Source organism: Martes martes (genome assembly GCF_963455335.1).
Source record: "Martes martes genome assembly, chromosome: X".
In the NCBI taxonomy this organism is placed as follows: Eukaryota; Metazoa; Chordata; class Mammalia; order Carnivora; family Mustelidae; genus Martes; species Martes martes.
The window spans coordinates 105,444,598-105,465,799 of record NC_137897.1 but is presented as its reverse complement, the minus strand read 5'-3'; the positions used below and the strand labels follow the sequence as shown (position 1 = coordinate 105,465,799).

At 38.7% G+C, this 21,202-nt stretch overlaps 1 protein-coding gene across 2 annotated transcripts in view; it reads right to left on the bottom strand.

The window, feature by feature from the left end:
* Window positions 1-21,202, bottom strand: part of PHF6 (PHD finger protein 6) — a 46,831-nt gene that overhangs the window by 13,664 nt on the left and 11,965 nt on the right. For both annotated transcript variants that reach the window (XM_080795460.1, XM_080795461.1), the window contains exons 4-8: window positions 14,296-14,429; window positions 13,971-14,014; window positions 1,853-2,019; window positions 1,549-1,692; window positions 236-340 (exon numbers count right to left, since the gene is read on the bottom strand). In XM_080795460.1, the coding sequence (XP_080651586.1) occupies window positions 236-340; window positions 1,549-1,692; window positions 1,853-2,019; window positions 13,971-14,014; window positions 14,296-14,429 (594 nt within the window). The remainder of the gene's footprint in view (window positions 1-235; window positions 341-1,548; window positions 1,693-1,852; window positions 2,020-13,970; window positions 14,015-14,295; window positions 14,430-21,202) is intronic.

Below are 21,202 nucleotides of genomic sequence, written 5' to 3'. Positions count from 1 at the left end.
TATAAATCTCAGTGTAATTCTCTTAGGTACTGAAGTTACATAGAAAGAGGAGTAAGTTCCAGAAACATCAGCATCCTTTATTGTATTACAAATAAGTCAAATATATACTTGCTTTAACATATGAACTACTTTAGATTAGATGTTTTAATGACTGGATAAATTTGAGATGTGTTCTAAATTTAAAGCAGAAAGTCAGAAGAGTAACGTTGCATAGCATAAATATAAAACCACAGACCATTCTCTTTCCTCGCTTAATCTCCTGAAGTACAGTTTTAATATCAAAATCTCCAAATTCTGCTCTTGATGTTGTTGTGAGCTGGACTGTGCCAGAAGAAAATAACTAGAAAAGAAAAATGCAGGAACATTTAATGTTCAGAACACTTGTGAGAAAAAGATTAAACAACGGAATAAACAAATGTGTTCTACTATTTCAATATCCTGAGAAAGAGAACTTTTCTTTAAAAATCAAGTATCAACTCCAGTATTTTTAACACACTCATATGTCTGATTAAAATATAATCCCAAATAAGGACAACAGGGGCGCCTGGGTGGTGCAGTCGGTTAAGCGTCTGGCTCTTGGTTTCAGCTCAGGCCATGATCTCCGGGTCATGGGATCGAGCCCTGTGTCGGGCTCCGCACTTGGTGGGGAGTCTGCTTCTCTCCGTGTCTCTCTGCCCCTTCGCGCGCATGTGTTCTCTCTCTCTCTCTCTCTAATAAATAAATCCTTAATTTAAAAAAAGGAAAATAAAACAAAACTAATGTTGCCAGTGTGGACCCAAGATTATTTCATTCAACAATGCAGATTTCAACAGTGTTACCCAGTCATCTCCATTGTTTTATGTTTCCACAAAGTTTTAAAAAATAGTTTAAACTGGCAAATTTCAACCACAGATGTAGATCAGAATTACCTGGGGATTTTTTTTTTAGACTAGACATTTCTGGGATATACTCCAGGGGTGTGTATTTTGGAAAAAGCTCCCCAGGCAAATCTGATACACATCTCTGGTCAAGAACCCCAGATATAATAAATATAATTTTAAAAACCTAACCATAAATGGGATGAATAACTGAGTACAATCAAATTCAAAAATGTTTATGTGTCCTGTAAGTCAGACCCGGATCTAAGGACGCTAAGATCAAGCACAGTTCCTCTCTTCAAGGAATTAAAAGTCTGTTACGGGAGAGGCTCATAAATGACTGCAGGGCAATGTGTGAGGGACAATGACACAGACATGAACTGGGCTACAGGGGAGGCTGAACGTGTATCTTCCATCACAAGTTTATAAAGCGCAAAGTTGTACAGTCACAAAATAGTTAACTGTCATTATCTAGAATATGGGAACTATAATTAGGACTCCTTTAGATCTTACTAAATCATAAAGGCTATATTTTTAAAACCTAAGGTCTATGAGGATATGGAACTACAGGATATACTATTCCTAATTCTACACCACTTATGCTGGAGAGAAAAGTGCCCTATTTGGTTACTAGGTAAATGCCTTTCCAAAAAACCTGGGTTTAAAAGCACATGAAAAGAACCACGCTTACCATGCACTTATAATGTGCAGCTGCCTTCTTGGCATTAAATATATGCAGCTTTCCTCTTGCTTCATTTTCTTCCTCTCCTACATGACAAAATCCACATTTAGGCCTGGTGTCACTAGGGCTGCTTCTATGTGGAGACCTATCTCTCTGCAAATGCAAAAGAAAAAAAAAAAAGAAAAAACTTAAAAATATATTATCAGTACCCTCAAGCTTAGTTAACATTTCAAATGATGAGCTCTACCTATACACACGGTTTAAACGAAATACTCGTGGTACAACAAAAAGAATCCCACATTTTTCTACTTACGTAGGAACTACTTTCCATTTCATCTGTTCCATGGGAGGATGTGGACCTGGTATCTTCCGACAGCCCTTTAAAATTAGTTTTTCGTGGCCTTCCTTTGCGACTTTTCTTTTTACTTTTAGGTGATGTGGGCTCCAATTCATGTTCGTTAAAACTTTCTTCTAAGTCAGCTGCTCAAAAATGAACAAAAACTTGACATGGACTCATCTTAAAATGAACATTTGTTCATGGGTCCTTAGAATATGTATTTCTCCTTATAATGAAATCCCCTCCAGAGATGAAGGGAAATGGTCTGTGGTATGCTCGCTATAGCAACCTTAATGTTTCATATAAATGTAACAAAAATTGAATACAAAAACATAGTTTTATTGTAATCACTGTCATTATTCCTTTTGAATTTATAATTCTATAAAAGTGAGTTTTGGAATCTTGACTGTGCACCTAAGTCAGTAAACATTTTCAAACTCTAATAAGTCAATTCTCAGAACTAGCACTTGTACTGTTTTGTTTTTTTTTTTACCATAGGTTTCAAAGCATTTTCCCTCACACTGTTGGTGAAATCAGAACACTTAAAGAAAATAAACTTACTCTAACTTGGAAAACTAAGTGAAAATAAAGCAGGTGTATCTGTGCTGTCCGGTATAGCAGCCATGAGCAAATGGTGGCTTTTTAGAATTTCTGTTGCTTATAATTAAACAAAACCACACCCGCAGTTTCTCACTCACACTGACCACATTTCAAGTGCTTATTACCGGTCACATGAGGCAAGCTGCGCCTGTACCAGACATCACAGATATAGAATGTTTCTATCATCACAAAAATAGTTCTATCAGACATCACAGTTCTAGCATAGCTCCTTGAACTATCATGAAAATCAGATGATCATATTCAACGAGGAAGTCTTGTACAAATGAACTAACTACTGATCAAGTAATTAAACAAACGTTAAGTATAAAAGGCATTTCTAACATAAATGGTTTAAAAAAAAAGCTGTGTTGCAAGTTAGTTGTATACTTTAAGAGATTAAACAAAATGTATGTAGAAATTTTACAACTACATTTCCCAGCAATTTGAAAAGAATTTCTACCATTAATGGAAGGGTGTTTCATTCAGTTATTCACTATAAACATTTATTGAGGCCCTACTGTACGTAAGACAATGTATTTAGTGTAAAAAGGAATAAAAACCAAACATTCACTTGTCTTTTAGGGTCCAACTAAAAGTTTTAGGCACAGTTCTAATGTCTCCATTGTTTTTTTCTTTTAACGTAAGTCTTCAATTCCAGGGACTAATTTCTCAATGAGAAAGCATATCAACTTCGAATCATAGATGCTAATATGTTTCCTAATAAATACTACAATGGTTTTTAATTTTTATTATTGTTTTAGAAATAAAAGCATAGTCATTATGACAAGAAAAGGGTAATTAAGTGTATCTGAATACATAAAACTCAAGGAACCGAAAGCATCAGACTGTTTGTGAAACAGTTAATAAAAATTTATATCAATGCCACTTCACATAACTGCAGTAGGGTTTGAAGGAGGAAAAAACGGGAAAAGGTAGAAGTGGATAGCATTTTATAGGCAACAAGGCAAATTTATATGGCTAATTCCCTGTGAAGACAGATTAGTCAAAAATACCTTCTGATCTTAACATTTATAGCAAATTTCCTATCAGAACACATCACAGACTTTAAACATTCAAACTGACAGCTTCTAAGAAACAGAATTTCATTAGGACTGTCAGAATTACTTGCAGTTGCCCCAAATTTAAAAATTCTTTAAAATAAAAAATCATAAGCAAATGTTTCAATCATTCTGATACATGTTATATCGTACATATGATACACATAATATTCTGTTACAATGAAAACAAATAATCACTAACACTGTAACACTGCATTCTTAAATACCTTTAAAGAAATTACTTAACTGATTCCATTATCAGGCCAACATGACTAGTTTTCCAAATGGCTTTCTTTTTTTTTTGGTCCTAAATATGGAACCATTTGGTGTAAAATTTTAGTGGACTTTAACAGCAATAGTAAAAATCGTAAAAGACTGACAAATTTAACTATATTAAATTTTCAAACTTACATAGCAAAGAAAGTGTTAAAATTAAAAGGCAAACAATAAACGAGAAAAACCTGCTGTAATTGTGAAAAAGGATCACTATCCTTACGATATAAGCTCTTAAGAGATTAACACCCCAATTGAAAAAATGGACCAAACATACGATCAAATAATTCACAGAAAATAAGTAGTTAAACATAGTTCTATAGAAAATTTGACTTCTCTGGACTCAAAGTGTAAATTTAGTGATATGTCATTTTCACCTATCAAAATAGCAGACTTATAAAAAGTAAGAATAAACAAAAAATGAGTTAGAAATAAAAATCTAGAAGAAGCCCCACAGAAATACTGAGCTACGCCATGCTTCTGGACGAACAGGATCAACATCAGAATGTCAGCTCTCACTAACCTAATTAATGCAACTCTGATAAAATGGTTGATCCCACCATTTTCTCAAAGAGTAAATATATAATACACAAGAATTTTTTTTAATCTCAATATATACTATAAAGAAACAGCAGTTAAAATCTTGGCACAGGAAGAGACCTATATCAGCAAGAGAGAAAGCAAGGTTGAAAATAGACCCATAAGCATATGGGAATTCAGAGTATAATGGTAGCATTTCAAATGAGTGAGGAGAAGACACGATGGCATAATTGGCTATCCACTTTTTAAACACCGACACTCCTTTCCTTATACCATATGAGAAAAATCTCATCATAAAATAACCAACTATAAATATAACAGAGAAAAAAATGGAGGAGAGTATTTTTTATAATCTTGGGTCAAGACACCTAAGAAGTCATAAAGGAAAGGACTGAGATCTGACTAAACATTAGAAACCTTTGCATGGGGGCACCTGGGTGGCTCAGTTGGTTGGGTGGCTGGCTCTTACTTCGGGTCAAGTCATGATCTCATGGTCCTGGGATGGGGCCCTGCATGGGGCTCTGCACTCAGCAGGGAGTCTGCTTCAGGATTCTCTTCCTTTCCTCTCCCTTTGCCCATCCCCCCCCCCATTTGCGAGTGCGTGTGCGTGCCCGCGCTCTCTCTCTCTCTCTTTGTCTCTCTCAAATAAATAATAGATCTGTAAACAAAACAAAACAAAAACAAACAAACAAAAAAAACAAACCTCTGCATGGCACAAGGCACCGTAACAGAATTAGAAGACAAGTGATAAACTGGGAAATCATTCACATTTAGTGTCGGAGAATTAATACCCCCATTACAGAAATCACTCACTCACAAATCTATTTCAAAAGGACAAACCCAGAAAGAAAAATGCACAAAGGACAGAAACTGACAATTCATAGAAAAAATATAAATGACTGAAAAAAACTTGAACAGCAAGGTCAACCTTACTAGTGATAAGAGAAATGGAAATTAAATGAGATAACAGGATTTGCAAAAATTAAAGACTGATAAGCTCCAGCACAGAGGCAGGAAATACACTGTTGGTGGGAATGTAACCTGCCTGTGTGTGATAGCCCTTTCCCCAAAGTTAAATGCAGACCCCTTTTTAAAACGTTATCCTATAGAAACACTCATATAGGTAAGTAAGCATATATGTACAAGGAAGATCAATGCAGTCTCATTTGTTTTAGTGAAACAAACAGATGTAAATGATTTTATTTGATAGAGAAATCCTTAAATAAACTATGGTTCTATTTATTCTATGGGAAAAAGAACGAGGTCAACTGATAGGAAAAAAGACAAAATTGCTTCAATGGAAAAAAAGCAAAAAGAATGAGGTCAATCTGTAACCACCAATAGGGAAGGAGGTCTGTGATAAATCACAGAATTAAAAAAGTAAGTAGCATCATAGTATGCACATCAACTATGATGCCACCGTATTTATCAGTAAGTGTGCGCAGACACTATCTACACAGGTTTGTATGGAGGTAAACAAGGCTCTGTGGAGATACCCACCAAACTTAATACCAATTACTCCTCAAGAAAGAGACTTCAGGGCAAGGGGAGGGCTTACTGATCTGCTTTAATTTAGTATTATTATACTATTTTAATATGAAACAATGGAAAATGAACTACTTCTGTAACTGAAAGAACTTCCATCATCCAATGCGGTGAAAGGAGGGTAAACTCATCCACCACTGATGGGAGTACAAGCTAGCACAACCTTCCAGAAAGTAACACGGCGACAGGCCTCAGGAACCTTAAGAAGACTGAACCCTTCAACCTAGTGACTGGACTTTGGGAAATTCACCCTAAAAAAAAAAACCACTGAAAATGCACATGGAAAAATGAGCATGAGGCTAGTCACAGTGCCTTTGTTTAAATTTTTCACAGTTACAACAGGTCCACCCCCATTTCAAAAGTGTGAAAAATTTTTAACATTAAATTTTGTTTCCTTCTTCAGTAATAATTATAAAAGACCTCTGCATAAAAAAGGTAAAAATCTCCCTTTCCACCTTCTAATTCTGCCTGCTTGGCACTCCCAGTGGTGCCGTGGCTTTCTTGCCTCCCCTCCCCTTCTCCCTCCCTCCCTCAAGTAACCCCCCCCTTAACTGCTTTTCTTCTCAACCTCAAGGGTTGAGAGCCCGATTTTGGATCCTGAAACTGCCAGACTGCGTGTCCTCTTGCCTCAGAGCCGCCTCACAGGGCCCAAGAACGAACCAGATGAGTTGTCTGTGTAAAGAAGTGAGTTCAAGAACAGCGCCTGGCGGGTGAGACCCTCTCTGTATCTGTTAGCTACTATTTTCCCTGGGTGTGCAAATGGGTTTTTTAAAAGGAGACACGAACAAATGGCATCCTAAGTATCCTATTCTGCATCTTGCCCTTTTCTGTGTAATCTCTAAATTGGAAAGAGCCCAAATCTAAGAGCTCACATTTCAGCTTCTGGAGTTCTGACTGTGCCACATGTGCTCCGCAAATTATACACGCAATCGTGCTGGAGCCTCACCACCTGCCCTGTAAGCTTCTATCCGCCACCATCTGGATCCCTCATTTTTACAGATAAGAAAAAGTTCAGAAAGGTTAGATAACTTTAGCCAGGGTCACAAAGCTGGGAAGTGGCAGAGCTGAGACAAATCTATGCCAGTGAGTTCCGACATGCTTCTAAAGTGGTAATATCCACTGTCACAGAAGTACACCATTTCAGGTGCTCGTGAAGTTAGAAAGAGGACGGTTTTACATCTGCTTCTGTCTGCAGAGCAAGGCTCTGGAAGGGTACTTAGGAAACAGCCAGCAGTGGTTGCGTTTAGCAAAGGAATCTGGGAACAGATAGAAGGGTAAGGATGGGAGGAAAGCTCGCAAACAGTGGATACTCTTGGCATATTGCTGACTCTTGTACAACGTTCATATACCTTTTCAAACAAATGAAAGCAATAAAAAACCAAAACCTTACCCTTATGTTCGCAGCTTCAACTCCTACAAATCCAGGCTGGTAAGGGAGGGGACCAAACAAGGCTGTGCTCCTTCCTGGGCCACCAAGGATTCCCACCCACCTGCTGTGAGCACAGCTCCTAAACATCTCTGTCACCTCAGAAAGGCCAGGCTCCTGTCTGTTACCCTTCTGACTGTCACTAGGAGGCACAGCAGTGACCAACTGACCAGGGCCCCAACTCTCCGCCTCCTAGTACTGTCAAACCCCACCTGTTCCTTTACCAATTCTCTTCTTCCTAATCAGTATTTTTCCCATCTTCTAACCTCCTGGTTTTAGCTCCATTGCCTTTCCTCCCCAAAGTCTCACATCAGGTAGAAAGGACCCCTGCATAGAAAGTCCGAAGACAGCCACCTACCAGGTCTTAAAACTTGGTAAAGTTAGTTAATGCTCACGAGGTGAAGTCTCCTGGTGTATCAAATGGAACTAATGCTCACACCTTCCTGAAAAAGATGCCTTAAGAAAATGTGAAAAATGCTTTGTAAGCTAGAAAATTCTATTCAGATGTTAGTTATTATTCTTGTCATACCTTGTGTAGCCTGTAAGCTCTTTGTCAAAGGGCTTATTTTCTAAATTGCCTAATGCGCCCACACCCAGGAAGCACTCGATAAATGTGTGTTGAAATTATTTTGAAAACAAAAGCAAAATGATGAGCATTAAGGCTGGGGGGCAAGCGTCACCACCTCTGCTTTGCATCTATAGGGCTGTGACCACAGGAGGCCTGGAGGTCACCTGCCCTGCCTTTACCCATGGAAACGCGATGTGCTTTTGCTCGGCTTCAACTCTGCTTTCTGCTTTGTCAGTAAAGTTGGGAGATAAATGATTTTATGCATATTCATATACAGATGCATATATAAACACATAACATACATCAAAAATAGCAATTATTAATTAAGTGTGCTAAAATGAAATAGATCTGGAATTTCAGTCCTAATTATCCAGAGGAAGTAGGTGAGGGGTGCAGATGAAACAAGACTGGCCACGAGCTGATGACTGCTAAAGCTAGGTGATGGAGCTTTCTCTCAAACATACTTTTGTGTATGTCTGAAATTTCTGATAATGAGCTTGTAAAGCGTGCTAAATGAAAGATAAGCATAAAGAGTGCCTAGCACAGCACTTTGCATGGGGGTAGTCAACAAAGCTGGTGAATCGAAGAAAAAATAGGGAGTCAGTTCTAGCAGAGGGCACAATGTGAATAACTCACTAAAATTTTCCAAGTTAAATCCCAAATACACTGTAAATTCTATTACCTTCCAAGGAAGAACGCATGAACGTAGTACTTACTGAGCCCTTGACTATGTCCCCGGAACACTGCTAAGGCCCTTACACATGTTATTTCATTTAATCCTTATGATAGTTCTTCCAGGTAGGGTTTTTTTTTTTTTTTTCGATTTTACAAATGCAGTATCTAAGGCTCCAAGAGAGTATATACTAAGTCACTTGCCCAAGACCATGTGACTAGTAAGTAGCAGAGCTAAACTTCAAATATAGATCTGATTTCAGAGCCCATATTCAACCAGTGTACAAAACTGCCTTTCTAGTACTTCCTAAATCTATTCTATTTAATCTAAATCTAAATCTATTTAAAAACCTAAAAGGTTTTTAAAGACAGTGGTATCATAGTAAAATCTCCCTAAACTTCCATTTGATACAAGTAATGAAGACTGGAAGGTGCAGCACATTCCAGAGAAAACAAACGAAAAGAAAACACTAAGTAAGGGAATATTCAAGCAGGCAAAGGCTTCGAATCTACATAGATAACAACACACAATATACTTGTAATGTAACTATGATAACTCTAGTTCTTGAAACACAAATTGAGTTAAATGATTTGACAATATAAACAGTTCCAAACTGGAGGCGCCTGCGTGGCTCAGTGGGTTGGGCCTCTGCCTTCAGTTCAGATCATGATCCCAGGGTCCTGGGGTCAAGCCTTGCATCAGGCTCTCTGCTCCACAGGGAGCCTGCTTCCCCGCCTCTCTGCCTGCCTCTCTGCCTGCTTGTGATCTCTCTCTCTCTCTCTCTCTGTCAAATAAATAAAATCTGTAAAAAAAAAAAATTGTAAAAAAAATAAATAAAATCTGTAAAAAAAAATTTCCAAACTGTCCGTTAAAGACGAGCTCTTCCAAGGTTAGGCACAAAAGAGTCCCTTACATTGTCTTTCATGGCCACTGCAAGTAATTATGGCACTTACCACTAAGCTATTTTTAAGTAATTTCAGACTTATAAAAATTGACAGAAACAATTCCTGTATACCCTTCACCCAAATGTTAACAACTTACCACATCGGCTTTATCATTCATATACTATTTTCTGAGGGTTTAAGATACAAGCATGATGCCCCTTTACCTCTAAGTACTTCCATGTGTTACCACTGTATTTTACTCAGCTCATCACATATCTGTCACTACATGATGTCCCCCTCAAAACCCAAAACCCTGTTTTATTAATTCATCTTGTGCTACTAACATCCAATACGAGAGCAATCACAGGCGACAGAAAGGTCACCCCAAAATAAGTGATGCATTACATACCATGCTTTGTTTCAAGCCAAAGGAAAGAGATTACAGACATCTCTTGAGTGCCCCATCCTGAGCACAACATTCTGTACTGGGTAGTTCAACAAAAATAGTAAGCCACAAGTTTGGCTACTTACGATGTCAAGAACCCATACTGAGCTGAGGTTCTGTTTGTGATCACGACTTTAACAATCTACACATTCTCGCTGCAAGGAGCTAACACTCAGCCTCTACTCTGCTTCCTATCTCGCCACAGATGACTTTGCTCCATGTAAATTATTAAACAGAAAAGCTTTAACCCCTTAATGAAAAGGGTTTTAGAAGAACCACAAGAGGTAATCACAGTTCCTTGTAGGTACTCAAACGTTTACTGATGACAAGCTGTCATGTTTAACTACTTCTACAATTCAGAAACTAGCAGCAGTTACAAGCTAGACCTATATGCTATTGCTAATGTTTGACATTTTTAAAATACCACTTTAGAATCTAATTCTGGCTTTTCCTGTCCAACTTTAATGTATAAATTCCTATTCTTTTAAAGATTTTTTTTATTTATTTGACAGAAAGAGAACATGTTGGGGGGAGGGGCAGAAGCAGAAGCAGACTCCCCACTGAGCAGGGTGCCTGAGTGGGGATGTGGGGAGGGATGTGGGGCTCAATCCCAGGACCCTGGGATCATGACCTGAGCAGAAGGCAGATGCTTAACAACTGAGCCACCCAGGTGCCCCAATGTATAAATTCCTATTAAGACTAGGAGGGTACTACACGGTTTTTTAAGTACTCAACGGCCACCTGTGGCTAGCGGCTACCATATTGGACAGTGCAAATAGAGAACACATCCACTGCCACCGTAAGTTCTACTAGACAGCCTTGCTGAACCATTAGTTCTGTATCCCCTTGTAAAAAGCCCTGCCCCTGACATGGGCCCTGCGCCTGACATCCACGTCATCCAGCTAAACCACTGCTTCTCAAACTTTAACGTGCACACGAACCACCTGGGATCTCGTCAAAGTGGCGATGCCTATTTAGTAGGTCAGGGGTGGGGCTTGAGATTAGGCGTTTCTAACCAACTCCCAGGTGATGCCAATTTTGCTGGTACACTGACTATGCTACCTTCCTCCCTTCCATTCTACCAATCATTCTACCCCTGCATCAGATTTTCCGTAGCGCACAGCCTGCAGCTCTTTTCTCCTTCCAAGCCCCTGCTGTATCCTGGGTGACTCCGACAGCCTATGGGACAATCCTAGCAAGTTCCTTGACCTTCAGTGGTGTTCCCCATCAACTACCCAATTCCGATAATCACACCCAGACACCTTCACGATCCCCTAAAAATGTTTCTAACCTCTGAAATCACTCTAAATCACACGCACTTTGGGACCACAAAATGATTGCTTTCCCGAGTACTTTCATTCTCATTGACCTTCAACCTTATCAGGACGCCCAATCTATTAACTCCTTCCTATTTCTTTTTTTCCTGCCTTCACTTCCCTCAGATTTTTGCCTTGCAGATATCCTAAACTCCCTTTCACCATTACTTCTTTGTTGAACCCACTTGGCAAAATCCCCATTCTGATCTAACCAACTAACTTCTCTCTCTGTGCTACGCAAAGGATCCTGAAGTGCTGAAGGAAGTCACACAACCTGAGGGTATCACTATGTCGATTAATGGTTAACAACCTTAACTGAGCCCTCTATCCACTCTGGAAACCTTCCATTTCTCTAGGCAAACTTCCTCTCCCAGTCTTCGCAACTATTCTTTCAAACTTTCTCCTCCCGCCTTCAATTCCCAACCCTCAATTCCCAACCCTCTCGCCTCACCCTACGTTCTCGCTCAGAGAGAAAAGAGACCAGTTAGGAACCATCCCCCCTCTTCCCTCTCTTCTATTGCAATGGAAATGTTCTCTTATCACAGGGCAATTCTTCTGTCCACGCACTGAGTCTCCCTCCTTCCCAGACCTTCAATCTCTTCTCTCCTATCACATCCTTTCTCATAAGCATTTACATATCAACTAACCTGCTGCCCTCCAAAAAAAAAAGGCCAACTAAGTGAAAGAAGCTAACCTGAAAAGGCTGCGTAGGGTATGATTCCCACTATATGACATTCTGGAAAAGGCAAAACTGTGGAGACAGTAAAGAGAGTCTCAAATTTAGTATTTCAAAACACAGTTCATATTACATCAAACTCATATGAACAGACTGAATTACAGAGGATTCATCATTTTAAGTATTGGCAAACTAGGTTACTGAGCCGACGGCAAATGACCGAGAGACACTGCCACAGGTATCAATTCCTCTTTGCTGCACAAACTACCATCCTGAAACACAATCCTAGAAACCCCAACCATAAATTATAATCATAAAGTAGATTTCCTATTAGAGCTCCTATTTTCCTACTAGAACAATGGTTTCCTAGTAGAACAATGAAATACCTGGAAATTCTGTTTCTAACAAAGCCCTCAATATCAAGTAAATTAAAGCTAGATAAAAGTGATAAAAGCCAAAAGTCAATAAATACAAACTCTGAAATGTCTTTAAATTGTAAAATTATGCTTCAAGTTCTACAATGTGAGTGTAAACACATTGTGCATACATCAATACGACATGAGGTCCCAGAGTGCTACAAAAGTATACACTGAGCCCCAAATTCAAAACAATTGTGTCATGAATTTGAATTGTAGGAACCCGCCAGTTACATTAAAAAACAGTCATCTTGAAAAGTATTAATTTAGATCTTTCTCGGTAAGTTTTTGAAAGCAAAAAGGTAGTCAAAATTCTTTTACTTTACGCAGCCTGCAGTGACTTTTCCCTACCACTAGATGGTACTATCAGCTTCAGAAAGCTAGGGAATAGAAGGGAAGCCGGCTCCATTAAACATGGTTGCCTCACTCAACTCTCCTGCCCCAGCACAGCCTATACTTGGGTTCCTCAGAGCCTTACCTCTTAACCCTTGCTTTACCATACACATCTGGTCACCACAGTCTTAAAGAGAATCAAACACACTGTTAAAATCTAAAGTAATGAAAGGTGGGCAAGCTTCCTCTTAACCTCTGAACAAGGTCTTCGACTGAATTCTAGAACTGAACGAGGAAAAAAAAACCAAGGGAAACAGTGTAAAGGTTTCTCAAGTAGTACTTTATCACCTCTAAAATGTTCTGGTCTTACTATTTATCCAATCTGTTTACCTTAAAGACAAGTTTTTTAAGTCTAAACTACACTAAGTACTGGAACTAATCTAGAGTCCCAAAGTGGAGGATATAGACACGATCTAAGATATCAAAGAGGGTGACAAACTCTTAATAGGCTAATACGGATAATTAGGTAAAACCTTAACACGGGAAACCACTTCCTAAATCGACAGGCTCAAACCATTCTAATTCTAAGCAACGTGTTTTCAGAGGCTACCAAAAACTAAAGATCTCTAATTTAACTGGAAGGGTAGAACAATCTCAGATTAAATCTAAGCCTTTCTATACAGCTAGTGAAAGTATCAAAACCGTATGTTTGCAAAGGCGTGAACCAAGTCAGAGTTCAATTTAAGAACTTTCCATCCCTTTCAAAGACCAAGGACAACTTGGCTAACTATTTATAAACACCCCAATGTTGTTTTATATAAATTTAAGGAGAAACAAACTATAAAGTAATTTTTAAAGTTAACATACTTTAAGATTGATCACTTCTTATGAACATGTCTGTATTTTCAAAAAAAGTACAATGTGTACAATTGTACAAAAGCACAAAAAGTACAAAAAAGTAAATGTTAAAAATTTAACAGGAAGCCTGGTGATCACAAAATGTACCAGTGACTCTAGCTCATCCGACACTAGTTAAGGATTCTAATTATTACCTTTACAATCTACTAACACTTACATGAACACAGAAATCCAAAATCACTAGCATCCTTTTTTTCCCTAAAGATAAAATATATCTCAACGTACTCCTTACAAGAACTTCAGGGGTAAATATTTTCTCAAAAATCCAGATCTTTTTCACTATGCACATTAGTTTATCCTAACACTTTTCTTAATTCTTTGAAATGTATTCACTATTGAGATACACCTTATGGTTAAAAATCAGTATAGTAGAATTCACTCAAATCTCTTCCTGATGTTCTGAAAAGTGGCTGCACAACGTACCTTCAGCATTATGTGCAGTTTTCTTGTGTTTCCGGCAATAAACCCTATTAAAAAAAACAAAGAAGTCAAAAATTATCAAGCCAACAAACTAAACTTTTTCAGATTAAGAAAATGAGCAGTACACTTCACCCCATTCACAAGCTGGATTCCAAAAATATTATTAATCGTCCTATGCCATGGGTCTAACCATTCAATTCCTTACCAGAAACACCCTTTACAATGACGATGAAATGCTTTGAAATGGGAAAAACTTTTACAAAAGCCTAAAGAAAGTATGACTGCTAAAAAAAAAAAAAACAAACTGAAAGAGAAGTTAAATAATTACATGTAAATTCCTTGTGAAGGTTTCTCCCGTATTTGAGCTTTATCATGCAGCGCACAGTGGTAGTGGTATGTCCTGTGACATGTTTTCACATCACAACCAATTGTGGCTCCAGGACAATGGCACAAAGAGCACATCTACAGCAAAACAATAAAATAATGATTATTAGTGTGCGATTCTGCTAAGGCTGTGATGGCAGGTTAGAGGCATATCAATCTCTGTCAAGGAAAACAAACTGGTTATTGAAAAGCTGTGTAACTAATAATGCGATTTTTCTTGTTTTCTTACCTAGAAATAATCTGAATAAAATTCTACTAGGGGTACTTTCTCCCCTAAGATTGAATGCTGACAAAATTAATGGAATGTTATTAATGCCTACTGTTTCACTGTGGTCAAGAGAAAATTTGAAATGTTGCGAATCAGGAATGTAAGCTGTATGTCACTTAGACCTTTTCACAATCCTGATTTTCCTGGAAATGGGTAACTGCGGAAAATGTCTCATACCAGAAAAAATTTTTCCTTCACATTTCTCCTTAATGAAAATCTTTGAGGGAAAAAAACCCCTCACATATTATTGGGGAACTTGGTAAAATCAATTTCAAGTGAGCGAAGAAGGATAAAAAATAAAGTAGATATTTAAATATCTCAAGCTCTAAAAATATTTTGTGATGTCAGATTGATTGTGAAAATACACTCATCTATTTTAATTTAATCTATGTTACTTACCTCTTGTGTTATGAATTCAAGCAAATAGAAGAACAGACTCTTTAAACATATTTTAATGTAATTTACCTTTTTACTTTATTAGATAATTCCTATTGTTTAACTAGCTCATGCTCTCAATTTACGAAAAAGCTCTTTTAAAAAAAGCACATAATGACTTTTAGTGGTTTTGATTAACGTATCATCGTACACAGTACTGAGTGGATTTTTTTTTTTTTTTTTTGACAGAGAGAGATCACAAGTAGGCAGAGAGGCAGGCAGAGAGAGAGGGGGAAGCAGGCTCCCCGCTGAGCAGAGAGCCCGATGCGGGGCTGGATCCCAGGACCCTGAGATCACGACCTGAGCCGAAGGCAGAGGCTTAACCCACTGAGCCACCCAGTTGCCCCACACTGAGTGGACTTTTAACGAGCTATTCTCCTGAGCTATAAATGCCATGCCAAAATAAATTCACTGTAAGGCAAATCTTAAAAACTGTTTCGTGGTTGCTAGATACCTCATTCGGAACTGTTCTCATTCCTCTATTAATTTTAATATAAAGAACACTTACCACCCTAACTTGTGGATTACTTGGCCCCTAAGCAATTTGGGTATACTGGGAAGCTAATATAAATTCCAATAAAATTCCTTACACTTCTCTAAGCAAGTCAAAAACTCAACTTCTCATTCAAACTGTCATTTAAGAAATACTCCTATCGGGACGCCTGGATGGCTCAGTTGGTTAAGCAGCTGCCTTCGGCTCAGGTCATGATCCCAGCGTCCTGGGATCGAGTCCCACATCGGGCTCCTTGCTTGGCGGGGAGCCTGCTTCTCCCTCTGCCTCTGCCTGTGCTCGCTCACTCTCCCTCTCTCTCTATGGCAAATAAATAAATAAAATCTTAAAAAAAAAAAAAAAAAGAAATACTCCTGTCTGAGTCAGAAGCATTCTCAATACAGGTACATTCCAGAAAACATGAGGGCTAGTGCCCATTATTAATATTAGAGAAACACTCCCATTTCCTTAAATACAGAAACTTCAGAGTATTACTGTAAAAAGAAATACTGTGCCAAATTATTAAGCAGGAAAAGCTGTTAAATACTTTTGGGGAGCTTGTAAATTCTTGAGAAGGTACAGCATTTGTACTACAGCTTAATTATGAAGTTTTATCATTTTAGCAAATTATATCTTTCATCAAAAAACACACATTACAGACATTTTGGAAAACACGAGGGCAAAAGAAAATTAAAACAAACAAACAACAACAAACTAACTCCTGCTTACCAGAGATGCACTTATAGTATGTTACAATGTTTACATGCAAGTATTTGTCTATGTAATTCCGTACATACTATTTTACAACCTCTTTTTTTAAAATCTAAACAGGTTGAACATTACTCCACCTCATTAAGAACTCTACTGTAAATAGTTCATCTTGAAATTTCATCAAAAATGGGTTTGCACAGGTACATTTTGAAGAAACGATTTTGAATTCAATTAGCGAGCAAAATTGAAAGGAGGGGAGGGACTGTTAAAAATACTGTACTTGGCTCGATGCTGGCAAAAATACAGTGACACGGGCACTCTCATATCCTGCTGGGAATCTCTACACTCTGCATAGCAGCTTTTGCCATATTTATCAAAAAGCTTTTAAAAAGTTCTTATTTCCTGATCCACTGACTTTACTTCTATTAATCTAGTCTAAAAAAATTAGATTCAAATGATTTATATACGTATCATCTTCACTGCAGAATTATTTGCAATAGTCCAAAATGTAAAACCACTCATGGAAAACAACTGAAAAATCTTTGAATTATAGCACACCCATAGGTAGAAATAGTCTATAACCACACTCCAAAGAAAACTTAAGGGCATGGGAAAATGTTTATGTATGAAGAATAAAGCAGGATACAAAACTCTGTTAATTATGATCACAGTTGGGTTTATAATAAATTCTTTGGGGGCACCTGGGTGCTCATTTGTTAAACGTCTGCCTTTGGCTCAGGTCATGGTCCCAGGGTCCTGGGAGCATCAGGCTCCCTGCTCAGCGCAAGCCTCCTTCTCCCTCTCCCACTCCCCCTGCTAGTGTTCCATCTCTCGCTGGGTCTCTCTCTGTCAAATAAATAAATAAAAATCTTTTTAAAAAATTAATAAAAACCCCACAAATTCTTTGAAAATGGGAGGAAGCAAATATAGCAAAATGCTGAGGGACTGTCACTAGGTGGCTGGTTTTCTTTACAATTTCCTGTATTTTCTGATGTTTTTTCCTACAATGGGCAAAAATACTTTCGCATGTAAAAAATTATTCTTGGGAGAATACACTAGCCAATGCTTTTAATACCCATCTGTCAGTTTGTTGAGAATAAGAAGGAAACCAAATGTCCAAAATATATCAAAATTTGTCTTTGCTGGTTCTCAGTTTAAATCTGCCCAGAGTATCACGAGTTAACTATAGTAATTTAGGACAGATACAATTTCTAAGTGAGAAGAAGCTCATTCTCACTTTTGTCAGTTCCTCAAAGAAGAAAGGAAGAAGATGTTCCATTAAAAATGGTTTCCAAGAGTGGAAAATTCTTTTCAAGGTTAGCAGTAGGAATTTTTCTCAATTAGAATTTACTGGATCTATTTTAAGCAGCATTCATAGAAAAGCCGAAATACCCACTTATATATGAAATTCTGGCAAGATGCTAACCAATAGCAAAAAGTACCCACAAGAAAACAAAATATACAATTTAAACATCATTGTGTGCTTATGAACACAAAATGGAGACATAACTGTTACCTTGAAGTGTACTACACTATACACCCTAACCCCTAAATAATTCCTTTATCTCTAAACTCCTGTGGGACTTAAGATATAGTATTTATTTTTGGCCCTTACCATTTTACTTCCTTGTGTGGCTAATTATATTCGTAAATGTATAGATTTTATCCATTAATAGTTTCTAGACTGAGTTTTCTGGAGCACTGCCACTGCGCTTTACAAAGTAGTGCTCGATAAACGTGTTGACTTTAAGCTTCCTGTCACTGAAGATTTTAGTATCTCCCAGCATATTTTTTCCCATATATGTTTCTAATACCTACAGATTTCACATAATAATCTTTAAACACGCCTACAAATTTAAACAGTCTGATCTAGAGTTTGGAAAGGTACAATTGAGAAGAACGGTCCAGTAGAAGGGGCATAGAATGAACAGAAGTGAGACTATTTGGGAGGCACAGATTAGCCCTGTGAGATACAAGGCTGAGAATCAAAAGAGAGAAAAAGAAAAATTAAAGAAGTTGGGAAACCAGACAGGTGTCTGGTACACTTAAAAAAATTATGGGAGATAAAACAAAGATGACTTCTCTTGAAAAAAGTAGAGTCACAGGAACATGGGATTCCCCAACACGGCAAGGCAGCAGTTCGCTGGACCCAGGCAATGTCATCCCATATTTCTCTCTCTTTTTTTTTTTTTAAGATTTTATTTATTTATTTGACAGAGATAGAGAAGGATCACAAGTAGGCAGAGAGGCAGGCAGAGAGAGAGGGGGGAAGCAGGCTCCCCGCTGAGCAGAGAGCCCGATGCGGAGCTCGATCCCAGGACCTTGAGATCATGACCTGAGCCAAAGGCAGAGGCTTAACCCACTGAGCCACCCAGGCGCCCCTATCCCATATTTCTCTTTACAAAAAACATTTGCCCTCAAATTTGTCACGGTCCCTACTGGGCTCCTAGCAGAAGGACTGTGAGCTGCCATTTAATATCAAGTTTACACTACCCATGACTCTTGCAAATGTGGGAAAATGAAAGTTAACCTGACGGGAACATGGTGAACTAACTGTGGACCTCTCCCCCCTGCAAAAATGTCTGTCCCACACAGCAAATACTCTGTTTGAGGGCTGATTTCCTGCTCCCAACAGAAGTATAAATGTCAACTGTCAGCTTATCCTGTTCATACCCTGATTTCAAGCTCTTTAAGTAGAGGTAAAAATTTGTTGATAATGATTTTTCTTTTATTTTTCCTTCTCTCTTCAGTTTGCAACCTCGTAGACCTAGTAAGCCTCAAAACTCAATCACCTCTTCTGAAATGGGGAGCCTGGGTGGGGGGGAAGGCCCCATCCTACTGCAGATGTTAGCACGTCATCTTTACAGTATGGCCAGAAGCTATACTAACTTTAAATTTTTTTTGCTAAAAGTTATATATATATTCAGGATATATGGCACAATATTTTAACATTAGTGAAATGCAAGTTAGTATCCTTTAATCAGCATGTCCGCACCCTCCCTGCCTGTGGTAAGCACTATTCTAAAACCTGTGAAGCTATCCGACGCTAACGTCAAGCTGTACCAACAAGCTGAGTCTCAAGGGGCTGACCCACAGATTAAAGAGGAACTAAGTCACACCCGAGAGCCGACTACGGGAACCGAAAGGACGATGACTTAGCTGAAGTCCTGCGGGAGCCAGAGACCGGCATGTACCTGCTCCTCAGTCAGCTGAGCCAGGCCAGGGCTGAGATTCAGTCTGTAACAGGAAGAAGTCCTACAGAATAAAAGGAGAAATACTGCTTTCTCCGTAGCTATGGGTAAACCGCAGGGAAAACTCAACCAAGGGCACAGACAGACACAAAGTAAAGCTAAAATGAGATTCCCAACTTCTAGGATGGGCAGAAAGGGGTGGCTTTTGGGGGGAAAAGCTAGAGTCTGATGGCTAGCCAGAGTCACAGGGAACCGAGGGACAAAGGGCTTGCTAAGACAGCTTTGCCCAGCTTAACTGCTGCATATGGACCATGTGTATTGAGGACTGATCACCACTGTATAGATATAAATCTTCATGGCCAAGTAGTTACTACTCTTGACATGTGCTCCCAAAAAAGGGCTATAAACCTACAAGAATGCAGAAGAGGTTCCAAAATGAGACCTGTAGGCAAAGAAAACATCCCAAGAGCACTTGGGTTGGGAACAGGCTACCTAGGATACCTGCACGGGAGACATGAGACAAAAATAAAGTGAGGACAGTTCACCTTACAACCGGTGTCTGTTGTTTTCAGTAACAGATAATTACTACCTCCAGTAAAAATGTGGGACAAGGTAGTTGGGATAAGTTTTCCGAGCTGCCTAAAAAATGCTCCTAAACTCCAGGTTCACTGCTTTAAGTAAAGCAATGGAATCCCTCACCTATCCAAGTATGGTTAGAAAGCTCAGTGACCTCTGAATTATCTGGTTAAGTGACAGCTGTCTGATTTACCGGTTATAAATTCCTGAAAAGAAAGGCGTCAGGGTGGCTCAGTCAGTTGAGCGACCAACTCTTGATTTTGGCTCAGGTCATGATCTCAGGGTCATGGGATCGAGCCCCGCACCAGGCTCCACACTCAAAGCAGAGTCCGCTTGAGATTCTCTCCCTCTGCCTCTCCTCCTGCTCTCACTCACTCTCTGTCTCTCTCTAAAAATGGATAAATAAATCTTAAAAAAAATTCCTATGGGGTACCTGGGCAGCTTGGGCGGATAAGTGTCTGCCTTTGGCTCAGGTCCTGGGATCGAGCCCCATGTTGGGCTCCCTGATCCCAGGGGAGTCTGCTTCTCCGTCTCCCTCTGTGCTCTCTCTCTCTCTCAAATAAATAAATAAAATGTTTTTTAAAAATTCCTAAAAAGAATAGCACTGCATGGTGGGGTAGAACATGAACTCAGGACTGTTTCTGGCTTATGCTAGAGCTACAACTGAAAAAAATAGTTCAGCGTTTTCAAGAGGGTCTTATAAAAACACAAACTTCACATTATCAATAATAATAAACTGTATAATAATTAGGTCTAAATGGAAAGCTGGAAAGCAAAAATGACATCTGAAAGCCATCAAAGTCATCAGAAAAAAACACACCTGATAGGGTAGGACCTTAAATCCCAAGTGTTTCTAAAAAACAGGGCTACTGAAAAGTACTTGTTTTTACTAGAGTAACAGACTAAATCTAGGCCGTTAACTGAACAAATCAGTTCAGAAATCTTTTCAGAACCAGAGGGCCATGAACTAAGTAAGCCTGTCAAGTTCTTCCTTAAACTAGTCCCCTGACCTTGCTGTGAATATGACATACTCCATACTCATACTTTATGAGTCATCACTGATGAGAAATTTAAATTCTCTTACTGTAGCTTTTGAAGGGTATTTTTTTGTTTCCACCTGAAAACATTCAGACCGAGTTTTTCTGAGCACAGATCAATAGGTTCAGCCTGTTCTCAGGGG